Source organism: Marmota monax, unplaced genomic scaffold, assembly GCF_021218885.2.
Source record: "Marmota monax isolate L192 unplaced genomic scaffold, Marmota_monax_Labrador192_F-V1.1 WCK01_AAM20220418_F8-fsc00053, whole genome shotgun sequence".
NCBI lineage: Eukaryota > Metazoa > Chordata > Mammalia > Rodentia > Sciuridae > Marmota > Marmota monax.
The window spans coordinates 7,081,616-7,095,959 of record NW_026693153.1 but is presented as its reverse complement, the minus strand read 5'-3'; the positions used below and the strand labels follow the sequence as shown (position 1 = coordinate 7,095,959).

The window sequence follows — 14,344 nt, the reverse complement described above, 5'->3', positions numbered from 1 at the left end:
ATAATATTTGTTTATTTTAAAATGTTTTTAATTGACAAATAATCGGACACGTTTATGTGTGATGTTCTGATATAGGTATACATTGTGTAATAATTAAATTCTGGTGTAGCATATATTCATCACCTCATATATTTGTCATTCTTTATGATGAAAACATCCAAAATCCTCTCTTCTAGCTATTTTGAAATATACAATATTGTGAAATTTAATCTCCCTACTATGTAGAACACCAGAATTTATTCTTCCTAACTGCAACTTTGTACTCATTATCAATTTGTGTCTATCCGTCTTCTTCCTTCCCTTCCTCACTACTGGTAACCACTATTCTACTCTCTACTTATACTATAAGATCAACTTCTTTGGATTCCGCGTATGTGTGAAATCATATGGTATTTTTCTTTCTATGTCTAGCTTATTTTACTTATCATAATGTTCTCCAGGTTTATCCATGCTGCTAATGTCAGGATCTTCCAATTTACAGAGGAATAGTATTTCACTGTGGATATATATATATATATATACACACAAATATATAAATATATATATTTTTTCTCTATTAGGTCATCTGTTGATGGGTACTTCGGTTGATTCCATGTCTTGACTATTGTGAAAAGTGCTGCCATTAAAATGAAAGCGCATATATCTTTTTGATATGCTGATTTCACTTCCTTTGGATATATGCTTGGAAGTGGGATTACTGGCATTCTGCTGTCATGTGTAACTAATTAGAACAAATTAAAAATTTTTTAAGAAGCAGCGGGATTACTGGGTCATATGGTATTTCTATTTTTAATTTTTTGAGGACCCTCCATGTGGTTTTTCTTACTTACTACATTCATTTACATCCCCACCGACAGTGTATGGGAGATCCCCTTTATCTACATCCATGCTTGAATTTATTATTGTTAAACATCTTTTTGATAATAAACATTCTAATTAGGGCAAAGCAATATTTTGTATAAGAACACAATAGTAGAGGGAGTTAAAAGACAAAAAGTAGACAAATAGGATTATAACAGGTAAAAAAAAAACAACTTCTACACAGCAAAGGAAACAACAGAGTGAAGAGAAAACTTATAGAATGGGAGAAAATATTTGCAAGTGATGTATCTGAAAAGGGGTTAACATCCATATTATGTAAGGAACCCAAACAGATCAATAGAAGAAAACGCTAAGTAATCTGATTAAAAATTAGACAATAGACATTTCTTAATAGAAGACATAGAAATAGCCAACATTTATATGAAAAAAAAAAGCTCAGTTTCACTACTTATCAGGGAAATGCAAATCAAAAAACCTGTTATTATTATTCAGGGAAATGCAAATCAAAACCTTTTTATTATTCAAATAAGATTTCTGCATCTTGGCAGCATCACACTGAAGAGACACCATCCTTTTACCTTTGGGGTACTGGGTGGGGCTGAGCTGAGAGTAATTGAGAAACTCTGTCTCACAGAGCAAAGCTCTCACTCCTGCTTTCTTACTTCACTCAGGCCGTTCTCCACTGTTGTGGCACTGCCTGTCTACTGTCCCCTGGTCACTGTGGGTTCCTCATTCTCTGTACTGTATTAGAACTACCTCATCTATCAAATGCCCTTCTCAGATGAAGACTTTTCCCCATGTTAGGTGTGCCAGTCACCTTCACAACTCTCATAAAACTTGTAACTAACTTGTTAGTAAGAGACATATTTCCCTTTTTAAAAATTTTATTTATTATCTATTTATTTATTTCTGGTTTCCTCAGTATATTACAAGCTTTGTGTGTAAGTAGGGGTCATGTTTATTCCCTAATGCTGACTTGATCCCTGAGTTGCTAACTGTGCAATGCAGGCACTGATTGGATGGTTTCCAAGTGCTTTGAGCTATATTGTTGAGTTACAGCAGTTTTGTTCCCTTGAGTTTTCTTATTTCTATAACTTCAGCTTTGATTTTGACTCGACCTTGACACCTGTGGCAATTTCTTTCCTGAGGCGCTGCATGTTGGGAACTGGTTTATCTTCTTAGGACTCATGGAACACAATCAATTGTTACTGCTCCTATAAACATTCCATCAGCGTTCTGTCTATCTTGATGGCCTGAAAGAGGGGCAGTGTGTTTCACTGGCTTTGGTTCTCAGAGCTGACTGAGGCTTGTGGCCTGGGAGGCAGGATAGCAAGGTGAGTCTTATCTAGAACTAGTCTATGGCACAATGATTGGACAGGGAAGCGGCATGTTCAAAAGGGCGTGTTCCCTGCATTTAAATGCATTGTGACATAGTTTGAAGATTCAGCCTCAAAGTAAGAGGAGGTGACAGTTTTAGATTTAGGGCCAGTCAGCATCTGTTTTTCCTTTTGGAGTCTGGAACCATTGTAAATTCTTGAAAGAAGAGAATTGAGTTGGACTTGATATTGAGGAGAGTGTGAAGGTAAGAAAAATTTAATTAAGAAAATTCTTTCAAGACAATTCAAATTAGGGAAACTGCTGGTGTGGAAAAATGGAGAATCAAGAAATTTTAAAGCTGCATGTGCCTATATACACTTTACTGTGACTGAAGCAAAGTGTAAAATGAAGTTCAAGTTTGTTTATCATGACAATGGGTATTAAAATATGAGTCACCGATTAAGACTTAGGTATACTTTGGGTGGGGGGGAGTAGTGGCTTAATATGAAATTCTAATTTAAGTTTTTTCTCATTATAGTGTTTATCTTATATTGAAGTATCTATTTGATTGAGAGTCTACCAAAAAATTGTTGATCTCTTTCTCTGGACTGTTTTGAGTTATGTCCTCTTTTTGTATATAGGCCTGGTCTGTGGTTTGTGTGGCTATAACACCTGAGAATTAACACCTAACACTTGATTTAGATCTTGGAATTTGCTCAATATTATATCTCTAAGTGCTAGAGTTTAAAATCTTTCTCTTTTAAGTAGGGAGTGAGTATGTGTGTGTGTGTGTGTGTGTGTGTGTGTGTGTGAGAGAGAGAGAGAGAGAGAGAGAGAGAGAGAGAGAGAAAAGGGAGAGAGAGAGAGGGAGGAATGAAGAGGGACATGGGTGGTCAGCAAAGGGGCCAATGAGGATATTAGGAATTTTTTTTCTTGTCTTCATTCCAGAGGATGATGTTTGGTATTATAGGAGGGACAGGTTTCTTTTGATGGGGGAGGAGTATGATTCTTAGGATGAGCCACATCTAGAGGCTCATCATATTAAGCCACTATCCCCAAAAAAGTACATCTAAGTCTTAATCAGTGACTCATATTTTAAGACACATTGTCATGATAAACAAACTTGAACTTCATTTTACACTTTGCTTCAGTCACAGTAGTGACTGAATGAATCTTTCAGGTGGAATCAGACAGGAAGGGTCCTGAAGGAACTCCTTTCTGTTTCCTACCCTTACTGTTTTCCCCAGGGTTTCTGCTGGCTGCTTGGCAGGTTTGGGTAAATAAAGAAATTGTGTGGTTTTTTTTCCCCCCCAAAGAGAATGTGCCTACAGTGGATTTAGATCTTGTCAAACTCGCCTACTGTACTTAATTTTTACAAGGACTAAGATGGACTTGTAGTTGATAGTAAACAAGGAACAAGATTGATGGGCCGTGGTTTCTAAAAGATAAGAGTGAAGTGATGTTTGAGGATGTGGGCAATTTTTTCTTTCTACAATGAATGTGAAGTAAAATGAATGCCATTTTCATTGCCAGAAATAACTGGATCTGTGTTGGATCCCTTAGTCAGGTGAATATAGCAAACCTGTTGGGACTTTGACTTTGAGCCTTTTAAACATAGAAAGAATGGGACCACCATATTGTTTCAGTTTAAAAGGCCTAAGATACAAAAGTCCTATAACTGAAGTAGGAAGGACTCATTTTTTTGCCCCATCTGAATCACTTCACAGCTTTCTTTAAAAACTGTCAGCCGCTTCCCATGGCCTCCTTGTCACATTCCAGTGGGCGTGCTGACAGATGTTGGTCCTTTCAGTCTGTGGGGCATGGTCATGGAGTTGGGTATGGAGGTCTATTTGGCATAGAGCTGCACATTCATCAAGAGTCCTGGTGGTTTCCTGCTTTCCATGACATAGGTGGCATGTTTTACTTCTATGTTCAAAATATTTACAAAGTAATTCTAAACATTTAAAGGCAACAATTTTTATAACCCTGTTTGGCATTTTCTTTCAGTTTTTAATATGCTGGGGAGCCTCAGGGGAAAAAAATGTGATTCAGTCATCTAACTTTACAGGGTCCCCAATTATTGGTTATACAGACTCTCATAATACGGTCAAAGAGGCTAATGAGGGGGGACTGATCTTCTATAACTAATCACACAAAGAATCCATTAAAGTCAGAGCTGGTTTCCTGAGAAGGTGTAACAGGGCCCACCCTGTTTGGGCCATTGGAGAGGATTTCCTTGAGCATATGAGAAGTCAGCTGAGTTTGGGGCAAGGAAGAATTAAAGTTAGGCCAAGGTAATACGTCTCATGATTAATTAGTTTTTAGGGAAATAGACTGACTCTGGGAAGACTTTCATATTTTGGTTTTGGGTAACTGCATGGAAGCAGTGTTGTTATTGTTTTTTTTTTTTAGTTGTATTTGGACATTTATTTATTTATATGTGGTGCTGAGGATCAAACCCAGGGCCTCGCACATGGTAGAGGAGCGCTCTTCCACTGAGCCACAACCTCAGCTCCAGAGGCAGTGTTGTTAACCAAAAGAAGTAACTGGCCAAAAGTTCCTTTCTTGTAGTGGGTGGGTAGATAAGACGATTAGTTCATTCTGGAGTATGCTGAGTATGAGATGGCCTTTGGGACCTCAGAGTAGAGATGTCATGTAAGTAATTGATCTTGTATTATAAGAACAGAGTTACTCTTGTTCATTTAGAACTTTATAGTATACAACACTACCCAGGTCCAATGGGAACTAGAAAGAATAGATTTATAGTCCCTGCTTTCAATGAGTTTATTCTCTAATTATAGTAAAGAAGATCACCATAGAATAGCCAAGTAACTCTCTAAGGCAATAGCAGATGAAATGTTATAGGCAGCACATGAATCATTTTCAGAGAAATGTTGGGAAGCCTCTTGCTTTTCTGTATTAGTACCCAAGTAGATTTGTTCATTTTGTATTTCCTTTGTTTTATTCTAGTAGTTTGAGGTGAGCTGAGGATAGCACAAGCTTATTTGTTAGTTTTGTATGTAATTTGCTTTGGAGTAGCTCATTTTAATTTTATGAGGTAGGTTCAGCTATTTGTCCCATTTAACAGAAAAAGAAACTGAAGCACTAAAAAGGTTAAGTAATTTGACAAAAAACCATGTATCTCATAAATGATAGTTCATATTTCAATTTACTCAGTCTGAATCTAAAACCTCTGCCCCTCATTTTTTATACTATTCTTTTATTCTATCCTTTTAATCACCCATCATTTAAGTTATTTGAAAATGGTATTTTAAGAACTGAATAGTTATTTAATTTTTATGCTGATTTTTGACATTTATGTTGTTCTAATTTGGTTGTTGTAGTTCCAAGTGTATCTGCAGGCTAAATTCCTACAAGTGTTTCCTGTACTAAGGAAAATGTTTAAAGCTCTTCAATCATTTAAAATTCTATTCTAGAAAAGTTAAAGGACATTTTTCAATTTGCAGGGAAATAATTTTCAGCCTCATATGGTTGCTTAGACTAAAACAAACAGGTGCATTCTGTAATACTATGATAAAATGGTGATTAGGATAATGAATCAGATACTGTTAGAGCAGGAACTCCCAATATCGTTGTGGTCTACCTCCTTTGTTTATTAAGAACTAAGGCTCAGTGAAGTTAAGTAACATGCCTCAAACCACAACAAAAGTGTCAGAACAAAAATCTGTTCTTACCACTGTGTGGTGTATAGAGTCTGACACTTAGATGGCTTAGATGATTCAAGAGTGCACTGCAATGACCAACTGGGGTCTTGGTTGAGATTTGAGATTTGTAGTATAAGGATCAGATTCATGGTTTCCCTCAAAGCTTCCTGTTATGTTAGAGGATTGTGGAAATGACCCAAGGGGTTGTCTCTTCATGATTCTGTTGATAGTATAATATGTTTTTTAAACAAAGGACTGCTTTCATAATTAAAAATGCACAAAATTCAAGACTGGTTTTCTGTAGTACTATTCAAATACAGAGACTACTTCTGTTTATCAGTCAGAGGTGATTACGATGTGACAATACTATAAATAAAATTCAGTATGCATCTGGCCAGGCAGAGCTAAGCTGTTTTAAAAATAAACCTCAAAATTTCAATAGCTTATGCACGTAGAACATTGCTTTTTGCAAAATATGGAGGAGGTTGGTTGCCAGTCCTCTCTGTTGTACAAATGCCATGCCCAGGTGCAAAGGCAAGAGTAGAGAAAGAGAAATCACATGCACTTTACTGACACAGCCTGTAAGTGATGTGCACCAATTCAACCCTCAGAAGCCAGAACTAAAACCAAGGTTCCAATCCAACTGGAGGAGAGGCTGAGAAAGTGTGGGGAGGAGCATTAGCAATCTCTAATAGACATTGGTGGTCTCCTTCACACACTGGATTCTTGATATTTTGAAACCTTGAATCTTCAAAAAAAATTGTTGGTAGTTTCATATCATTTCAAATTTTAAACAAAAAGATCATAGTTTCATATTACTTTCTTTTAAATAAGCTTAAAGGGCAACTGTATGATGAAGTTCATACTAACTTTTTAAGAAATCCTTTTGAATAAAATCCTTATAGAAATCCTTATGATAAAAACAACAAAACATTTGCATAATAGTTGTGAGATCTGGGCAAGTCATTTAACTTCTCTAAACCTGTATCTCAACTGAAAATGGTATAATTCTTCATTTGTGAGTATGTCTCAAAAAGTAAGTTTGAGATGGCATGTAAAATACTTAACATGGTGTCTAAGATGCATGATAACTGTTCTGTGAATGCAGACATTGGTTTTCTTTTATTGGTATTGTTGTCATTGTAGTGGCTCTACTATGCACCCATGATCATCAGAAGTCAGTATAATCTGTGAGGACAAAAGATGTTTTGGCCAGGTTCCAGAAATGAAATGTCTGTCTTCTGGATGTTCTTATCTTTGTAGGTCATGGGGAGTTTCAGAGGTCATGCCCTCCCTGGAACCTTCTTCTTTGTCATGGGCCTTTGGTGGAGTACAAAGACTCTTCTGAAGTATGTCTGCAAAAAGCACAAGCGGACTAGCTACCTTAGTTCCAAAGCATTATTCCATCGAGTAGAAATTTTGGAGGGAGTTGTAATAGTTGCCATGGCTTTTACTGGTGAGTGGACCATTTCTGTTTTATTTTCTCCTTCTGAGTATTTTCATATGCAAAGAGAAGCAAAATTACAAAATCACTAAAATGAATTTGTATTAAAAAATCTCAATACATATTCTGATTATAGTGTCTATCTTATATAATTTGTTAGATAGGTAATACTTCATGTTCACACAAAGCCTTAATGAATTAGCCTTAGTAGTTAATTTACTTATCCGGTCAAGGTAAATTGCCCTTATAGAATGGATTGGAGCCTCTGAAATAATTGTTATGAATTGTTCAGATTCTTTTTTTTTTTTTTTTTTTTTTATATTTTATTAGTTATTCATGAATCTTTATTTATTTATTTGCTTATATGTGGTGCTGAGACTCGAACCCACTGCCTCACACATGCTAGACAAGTGCTCTACCACTGAGCCACAACCCCAGCCCCATTGTTCAGATTCTTGAGAAAAAAAAAAAACCCCAACAGGAATGATACCAAATAATACCAAACCCTAACAAATGATACCAAAATAATCAAGTGATCATGGGAAATTTTCAGTAATAAATTGTTGCCAATAGGCTGTAGAAAGGGGTCAGGGCTGAGGAAGACCTTGCTTCACACATTCATCCTTTTTTCTGTTTTTCTGAATTGGAGAAGGTTAAGGCAGGTAGCTTCTTAAGGACCTCCCATTGCCTTTGAGGATTCTGTGAAGCATTCTATGTTTCTAGAGTTCCACTGCAGTCTCTCCTCTGTAAAAGGTAAAGCCTCCCATTTTCCCATTAGATTTTTTCATGACACCAGGTATTTGCTATGGCCATCAAATTGAAGTGCAACTGTTTCCAAAGAGATTAACAAATAAAGCAGCATCACTGAGAAAATTAAACTTACGCATAACTGACTTAGATCATACTCTCTGTCTGGGCCTTCTCAGTTATCTTTAATTAGGAGAAAAGCTGAATTCTTTAGCATTTTTACTGGGAATCAAGGACAACTCCCTACTTTGTGGCAACTACTCAAAGATTCAGTATCCAGGAAGGAAGTAATTAGCCTTTATAATATTGACCTTGAAAATATAAACTCCCAAATCATTCAGGATTTACTTTAGTCATTAGATTGGAATAGGTAGTTGAACTAAAATCATCAGCATTGAATATATGAAATAGCTGTTTGATTCATATGGCTTTCTTTTATGAAAAGTGGTCCAAATCAGCATTTGAACCTGTAAAATAAGGGTAAAGCATCAGTGCTAGGCTGTTAGGAAATAGCTCCAAGAGAAGAATTAATGATGTAAGGAAGTCAGTAGATTGGAATAGTCATTGCACACGTCCTCTTGCGTCTTCATGCATGCTGGGGAAAATTGTGGAGAGGGTTGCTAAAACTGCCATGTTTCTCTACAGGCATGGCTGGGGAACAGTTTATTCCTGGAGGGCCCTACCTGACCTTATATAAAGAAGGCCAGTGGAACCAACTCCTCGGCTGGCATCACTTCACCATGTATTTCTTTTTTGGGATGCTGGGTGTGGCTAACATCTTATGTTTCACCATCGGTTCACTTCCAGTCTCCTTAACCAAGTTAATGTTGTCAAATGCCTTATTTGTGGAGGGTAAGTATGGGTGGTATTTTCCTGTCCTTTTCTCTGTTAGTGGGTGTTTGTGTGACCCTTTATAACAATGTATCTTTGCTGTCTTGTTGCAGCTGTGATTGGGGGAGCTGTAATGGGATATTTGATGTCCTAGGTAGGGTGCCAAAGACCTTCCCTCCTGACCTGTTTAGTAGAATTGGGCAAGGACAGTCGTTCAAGAGTGTTTTATTCACATTTCACATCTGTCTTAAAAGAATCACCTGTAATGATTCCTTACAGGTTGTCCTGTAGATTTTTATTTCCAGTGAATTCTGAAAACTGAATTCAGAGTCATGGTATATGAATATCCCAAAATAGGTCAATCACTCAAAGCAGAAAGGCTTCCACTGTCTACTAATCAGCTTTTAAAATACTGATAAAGTAAACCTCTGCTCTAATATGATTAGTAGAATTGAAAAAATTCAGTAACATAAAAATTTGAGGTCCTAATTTTGAGAGGTTCATGAAAAATAATAGGCTTTGTTCAATTGTTTTCCTGTTTGTGTGAGAGGGGGTAGGGAGTAAAAGCGAGTGTTTACTGATTTATTTTCATTTATTACATATAAAAGAAATAGACTGATTATGGAACTACAAAAGCCCCAAATGCCTCCCTTTTCTCCCACATATGAAGATAAGAACTTCTGCCTAATCCTCTGAGAATAGAGCTGAATGAAAGATGGGTGCCAACAACCAGAAGTGTGGTTCTTGTTCTCTCCAGGTGTTACTATGTTTTGAACGAACATCTTTTCCATTTTATCTAAAGTAAAATGATTAGGATGGAGCTGGAATCTGTCCGTGGAATTAAAAAAAAAAAATGCAGTTAGGTAAACTTGTCATACTTGGAAGGTCCACCCTTGTGACTTATGGATGTGTTTCTTTCTTCCCTGAGCTGGTTCCTCAGAGCAAGGCTTCAGCTTCAGCCTGCTCTTCTCTGTAGTCACCTTAATTACAGCTCTCTGCCCTATCATATTTATTATTCATCATCTTGTATAGTTGGTGATTTAAAATTTAGTTAGTGGAGAATGTCATGGTGTGTTAGAAGACAGAGTAAAGGTTGGAGAAGGGAAAATATTAGATTCTGAGGAGGCAGCGATGACTCCAAAAATGCAAGAATGCATTCTGGTGAGCAGCAGTGGGGACATGATTTTTGGACAATTGTGTGTGTATAGAAACTTCTGTGGGCAGAGAGAGGGAGTGAGACAAGCAGTGGGCAGTATTTGGTTTCATTGACAAAAACAAACTATTTCCCTCCCTCAATTAGCTTTCATCTTCTACAACCACACTCATGGCCGGGAAATGCTAGACATCTTTGTGCACCAGCTGCTGTTCTTGGCCATCTTTTTGACAGCCCTGGTGGCCTTCATGGAGTTCCTCATACGGAACAATGTACTTCTGGAACTCCTGCGGTCAAGCCTCATCCTTCTACAGGGGAGCTGGTTCTGGCAGGTGAGTAGGGGTCTCCAGCTAATCTACCCATCATCTCTACCTATAGTTTCTGTTCTTATTTGATAGGGCAATTTGCTCTAGGCTCCAGAAATTTCCTTCCAGTGTGTTGTCTGTAGGGAGAATGTGGGCCCCTGAGAAGTGATGTTCTTCAAATACTCAGTGTCTCTGTTGGGATCATTGTCAGAGCAACTGGGCAGGAATCTAGGTGTGTAATTCTTCCTCACACATCTGAATATGTGAGAACTCTGCGCTGATGCTGTTAGTCAGAAGCAGATCATGATGCTAAAACTACTTAAAGCCTAATGGGTAGTAAGCTTGAAAAATACATGGGAGGCAGGAAAGAGGAAACTAATATTTATTTATTGAGAAACAACTATATGTTGGCCATGGTGCTGGATTTTTTATGCACACATGATTTTATTCTGTCTTTACAACAATCTGGAAGTTAGGTACTATCATTTCTAATTTACCGATAGGAAGATTCAGAGAGACTAAGTTACTTTCTCAAGCTCACACTATAAGAGGAGTGAGGATTTGAATCTGGATTTGTCTGACAACAACAAATTCCAGGCTTTTTCCACTTTATGATGTCAACTCCATAATCGTGGTGTGTTGTCGAAAGTATGAATTCAGGTCAGTGGATATGTATTTTGTAAAGTCTCATAAATCATTATCTAATACACAAATGTAGATGTAAAGAAAGTCTGGGATGGAAAAAGAATGTGGTTTAATTAGGGAAAACTTCTTAGAAGAGATGTTTAGTTACCAGAGAGTAGAAGACTTGGCATGATGAAGTTATTTCAGAGATTTGTATGTCATATGACAAATAATAAGACAGCATTGGGATGTGAGGAAAGGAGAATTATAATGGTCAAAACAGGGTAGGAAAGATGTGGCATTTCAATATGTCAAGGAGGGGCTAGGGCTGTAGCTCAGTGGTAAAGTGCCTACCTAACATGTGTGAGGCACTAGGTTCAAGCCTCAGCACCACATTACAATAAATAAATAAATAAATAAATGTATTGAGTGCATTTACAACTAAAAAAATTAAAAATAAATAAATATGTCATGGAGTAGAAAGGCTGTTGTTGGAGCAAGGAGGGGATACATTAAAGGGTCATTTTGAAAAAGTATTACAGAAAAAAAAGACAAATACCCTATAATGTGATGAAGGTGATAACTGGTAATTTAACCAGCTCTTATACAGAAGTTATATGTTAGATTATTTAAGAACTAAGGCTGTTAAATATAAGCTGCGTGTTAGTTTTCTAGTGGGAACACTCATTGAATAAATAGAATGTTATGTAAAACATTTTTAATAAGATAACTTCTGCTTAAGAAGACACAATGAGTTTATGACAGAGTTTATCTTATCTGCTCCAGACATATAACAATGACAGATAAAACATTTTGAAATCCTAGAAAATAAAAAGGAAAATAAAAATTTTAAAAGAAATAAAAATAAATAATAAAGTAAAAAAAAAACATTAGACTACACTTAAGCAAAACAAACACAGGAAAAGAATCTTGGGGGCCAGATGCAGAACAGAAATGCACAGCAGGAATAGAGCTGAGCTATCTGCATGTTGGTTCTAGGTCCAGAGCAGACAGTTATGAATTGTTGTTGTGGGATGGAACCAGACTCTTGGAACTCCTAAATTTTGTCATTTGTATATTTTATTTTCCTATTTTTTTCATCTGATTGATCTCTCACTGTCTTAGAAGTCCGTTTAAAGATATATATGATAATTACGATCTTTTCAATTTCTCATTTTCAGGTTTGCTTCCTTGTCATGCTATCTTTTGCTTCTCTCTTTTTTTCAGTTGAATGATGATCCTCATTCATTCTCAATCTTTCTTGTTTTAAGATAAATACATTTAAGGCTATAAATTTCCCTCTCAATACTACTATAGCTGCCCTTTTGGGTTATTTTGAATGTTGCCATTTCCACTTACATTCCTATTAACTTATGTTCCTTATGTGTGTACATTTGTGTGTGTGGTGCTGGGGATTGAATCCAGGACATTCATGCATAGTAAGCACATGCTGACCACTGAATTATACCTTTAGTCTGAGGAAAATACTTTTCAAATGTTTTCAAATGTATTCTTTTTCTTAATATTATTCATTTCTAATATAATTGCTCTGTGGTCAGATAACATGTTTTCTTTGAGTCCTGTTGAGACTTTCTTTGGGATATAGCCTGAAGTCAGTGGTTGTAAAACAAACAAACAAAAAAGAAACTCAATGTATTTGAAAAGAAAGTATATCATTTATTTGTTGAGTTCAGATTCTACATTGTATTAATCAGCTTTCCTTTACTGTAACAAACTGAACTGATCAACCTAAAAAGAGAAAAAAAGGTTTATTTTGACCCATAGTTTCAGAAGTTGAAGTCCATGATCAGTTTGGTCCATGTGGGAAGGTAGCATATCATGGTGGGAACATGTTGGGGAGCAAAGCTACTCACTTCATGATATGGAAATGAAAGAGAAAAAGAAGAAGAGACCAAAATCCCATAATCTCCCTTGAATATATGCCTCCAGTGGTATAAGGGCCTCACACCACAGTTCACATCCTAAAGGCTTCACCACCTCTCAGTAGCTCTACCCTGGGAGCAAGTCTTTACCACTTAAACCTTTGAGGGACATTTAGGATCCAAATGTACACATATATTTACTAGATCAATTTTGTTAAAGAGCTTAATGTTCACATAAATATAGTAAGAACAAAAGGGAACTCCAAAGAGAGTTGAAGGAATGAATTATAAAAATAAGAGTAGAACTAATAAGTGATTCATGAGGAGCATAGAACTTAGTTTTGCTCTTATCTTTATAAGTTAACCACATCATGCAATTTCAGTTAATAATTAATGATTAATTAAGTCTGATGGAGGAAGATGTATATATCTCAACTGAGAATAAGTTGGCTTAATTTCCCCCTTTTGACAGAGAAATGTTTTCATATTTCTTCAAAAGCTTTTCTAAGGAAGAGCTTTGAGATTAAAAAGACTAGACAAAACTCTATGATTATTTGGAAGTGTTTTCACCTACCAATATGTCTACACCAGTTTCCTGTTAGGCCTGGTGGCCAATCTGAATAATTCTGGAGCCTCAGAAAAAGTGAAAACACACTGTGAAAAGGGAAAAGTGAGATTCCAGTGTAAAAACACACACACCAATAAAAATGTCAGTTTAGCCATAGTAACTCTCCCACTCTTAGATTCCTCTGAAACAAAAAATTTCCAGGATGTTTATGGCCAAGACTCTGTCTTAAGCTAACAATTTTATATTGTGATTTTCTTTTCATCATATATTTCTTCTTACCACTTCTCCATGTGTGGCTAAGAATAAACTAGTATGCAATCAAGTTATTGTGTAATATTCAAATGAGTGGGAATTTCCCTCCCAATCTATGAAAACTGGTTTTCTTCCTGAACCAGTTTACATTTAAAATGTTTTCTCAATAACTTAACCACATTATGCAATTTCAAAAATAAAATTCTTCAGGTCCCTGCATTCCATGAGTCATGTTTTCCTCGTGGCTCTGTATGGGAGAATATGTCAATAGCTCACCTTGTGCTTTGCCCCTCCCAATCTCCTTCTCATCCTCCTTAAGCCGAGGTACATGCAGAGGATGTGGAAACTGTCCCTGTTGTTGTCACTTCTTGTTAGTTTGGACAGTTGTTTCCTCTGTGTCTTCCAGCTCCAATACCACCCTCTCCCCTAACTAAAACCAGCCTTGTTTTGTCTTTAAGACAAAAACTCATTCTATAATGTCAAAAAGACCCAACTAAGCAGTAGCTGTCTGAGGTCTGATACTTCAGATCAAACACTTGTATAGGCTTATAGTGTTGAAATAAATGATTGGTTAAAAATTTCTTAAAAAAATAGGAAATTTACACTCAACTATAGAATGTTGGTCCCTGACTTATTGCTTATTAGAGAAGATAGTTATTTATGATTGAAATGTGATACTAATGAGCTTAAACTAATCAAAAACAGATGATCAGGAGTGGCATACAAGATATAG

The 14,344-nt window shown here is 36.4% G+C and overlaps 1 protein-coding gene across 4 annotated transcripts in view; it reads left to right on the top strand.

Annotated features, from left to right (window-relative positions):
• Nucleotides 1-14,344, top strand: part of LOC124099995 (transmembrane protein 45A) — a 62,433-nt gene that overhangs the window by 38,143 nt on the left and 9,946 nt on the right. For 3 of the 4 annotated variants that reach the window (XR_009227891.1, XR_009227890.1, XM_058582903.1), the window contains exons 2-4: nucleotides 7,068-7,260; nucleotides 8,641-8,847; nucleotides 10,127-10,311. Coding sequence is in view for 1 of the 4 variants with exons in the window: in XM_058582903.1 (XP_058438886.1) it covers nucleotides 7,068-7,260; nucleotides 8,641-8,847; nucleotides 10,127-10,311 (585 nt within the window). In the remaining 3 variants the exon portion in view is untranslated. Of the gene's footprint in view, nucleotides 1-2,283; nucleotides 2,405-7,067; nucleotides 7,261-8,640; nucleotides 8,848-10,126; nucleotides 10,312-14,344 lie in introns of those variants that run through there. The other variant, XR_009227892.1, reaches the window with a different exon arrangement.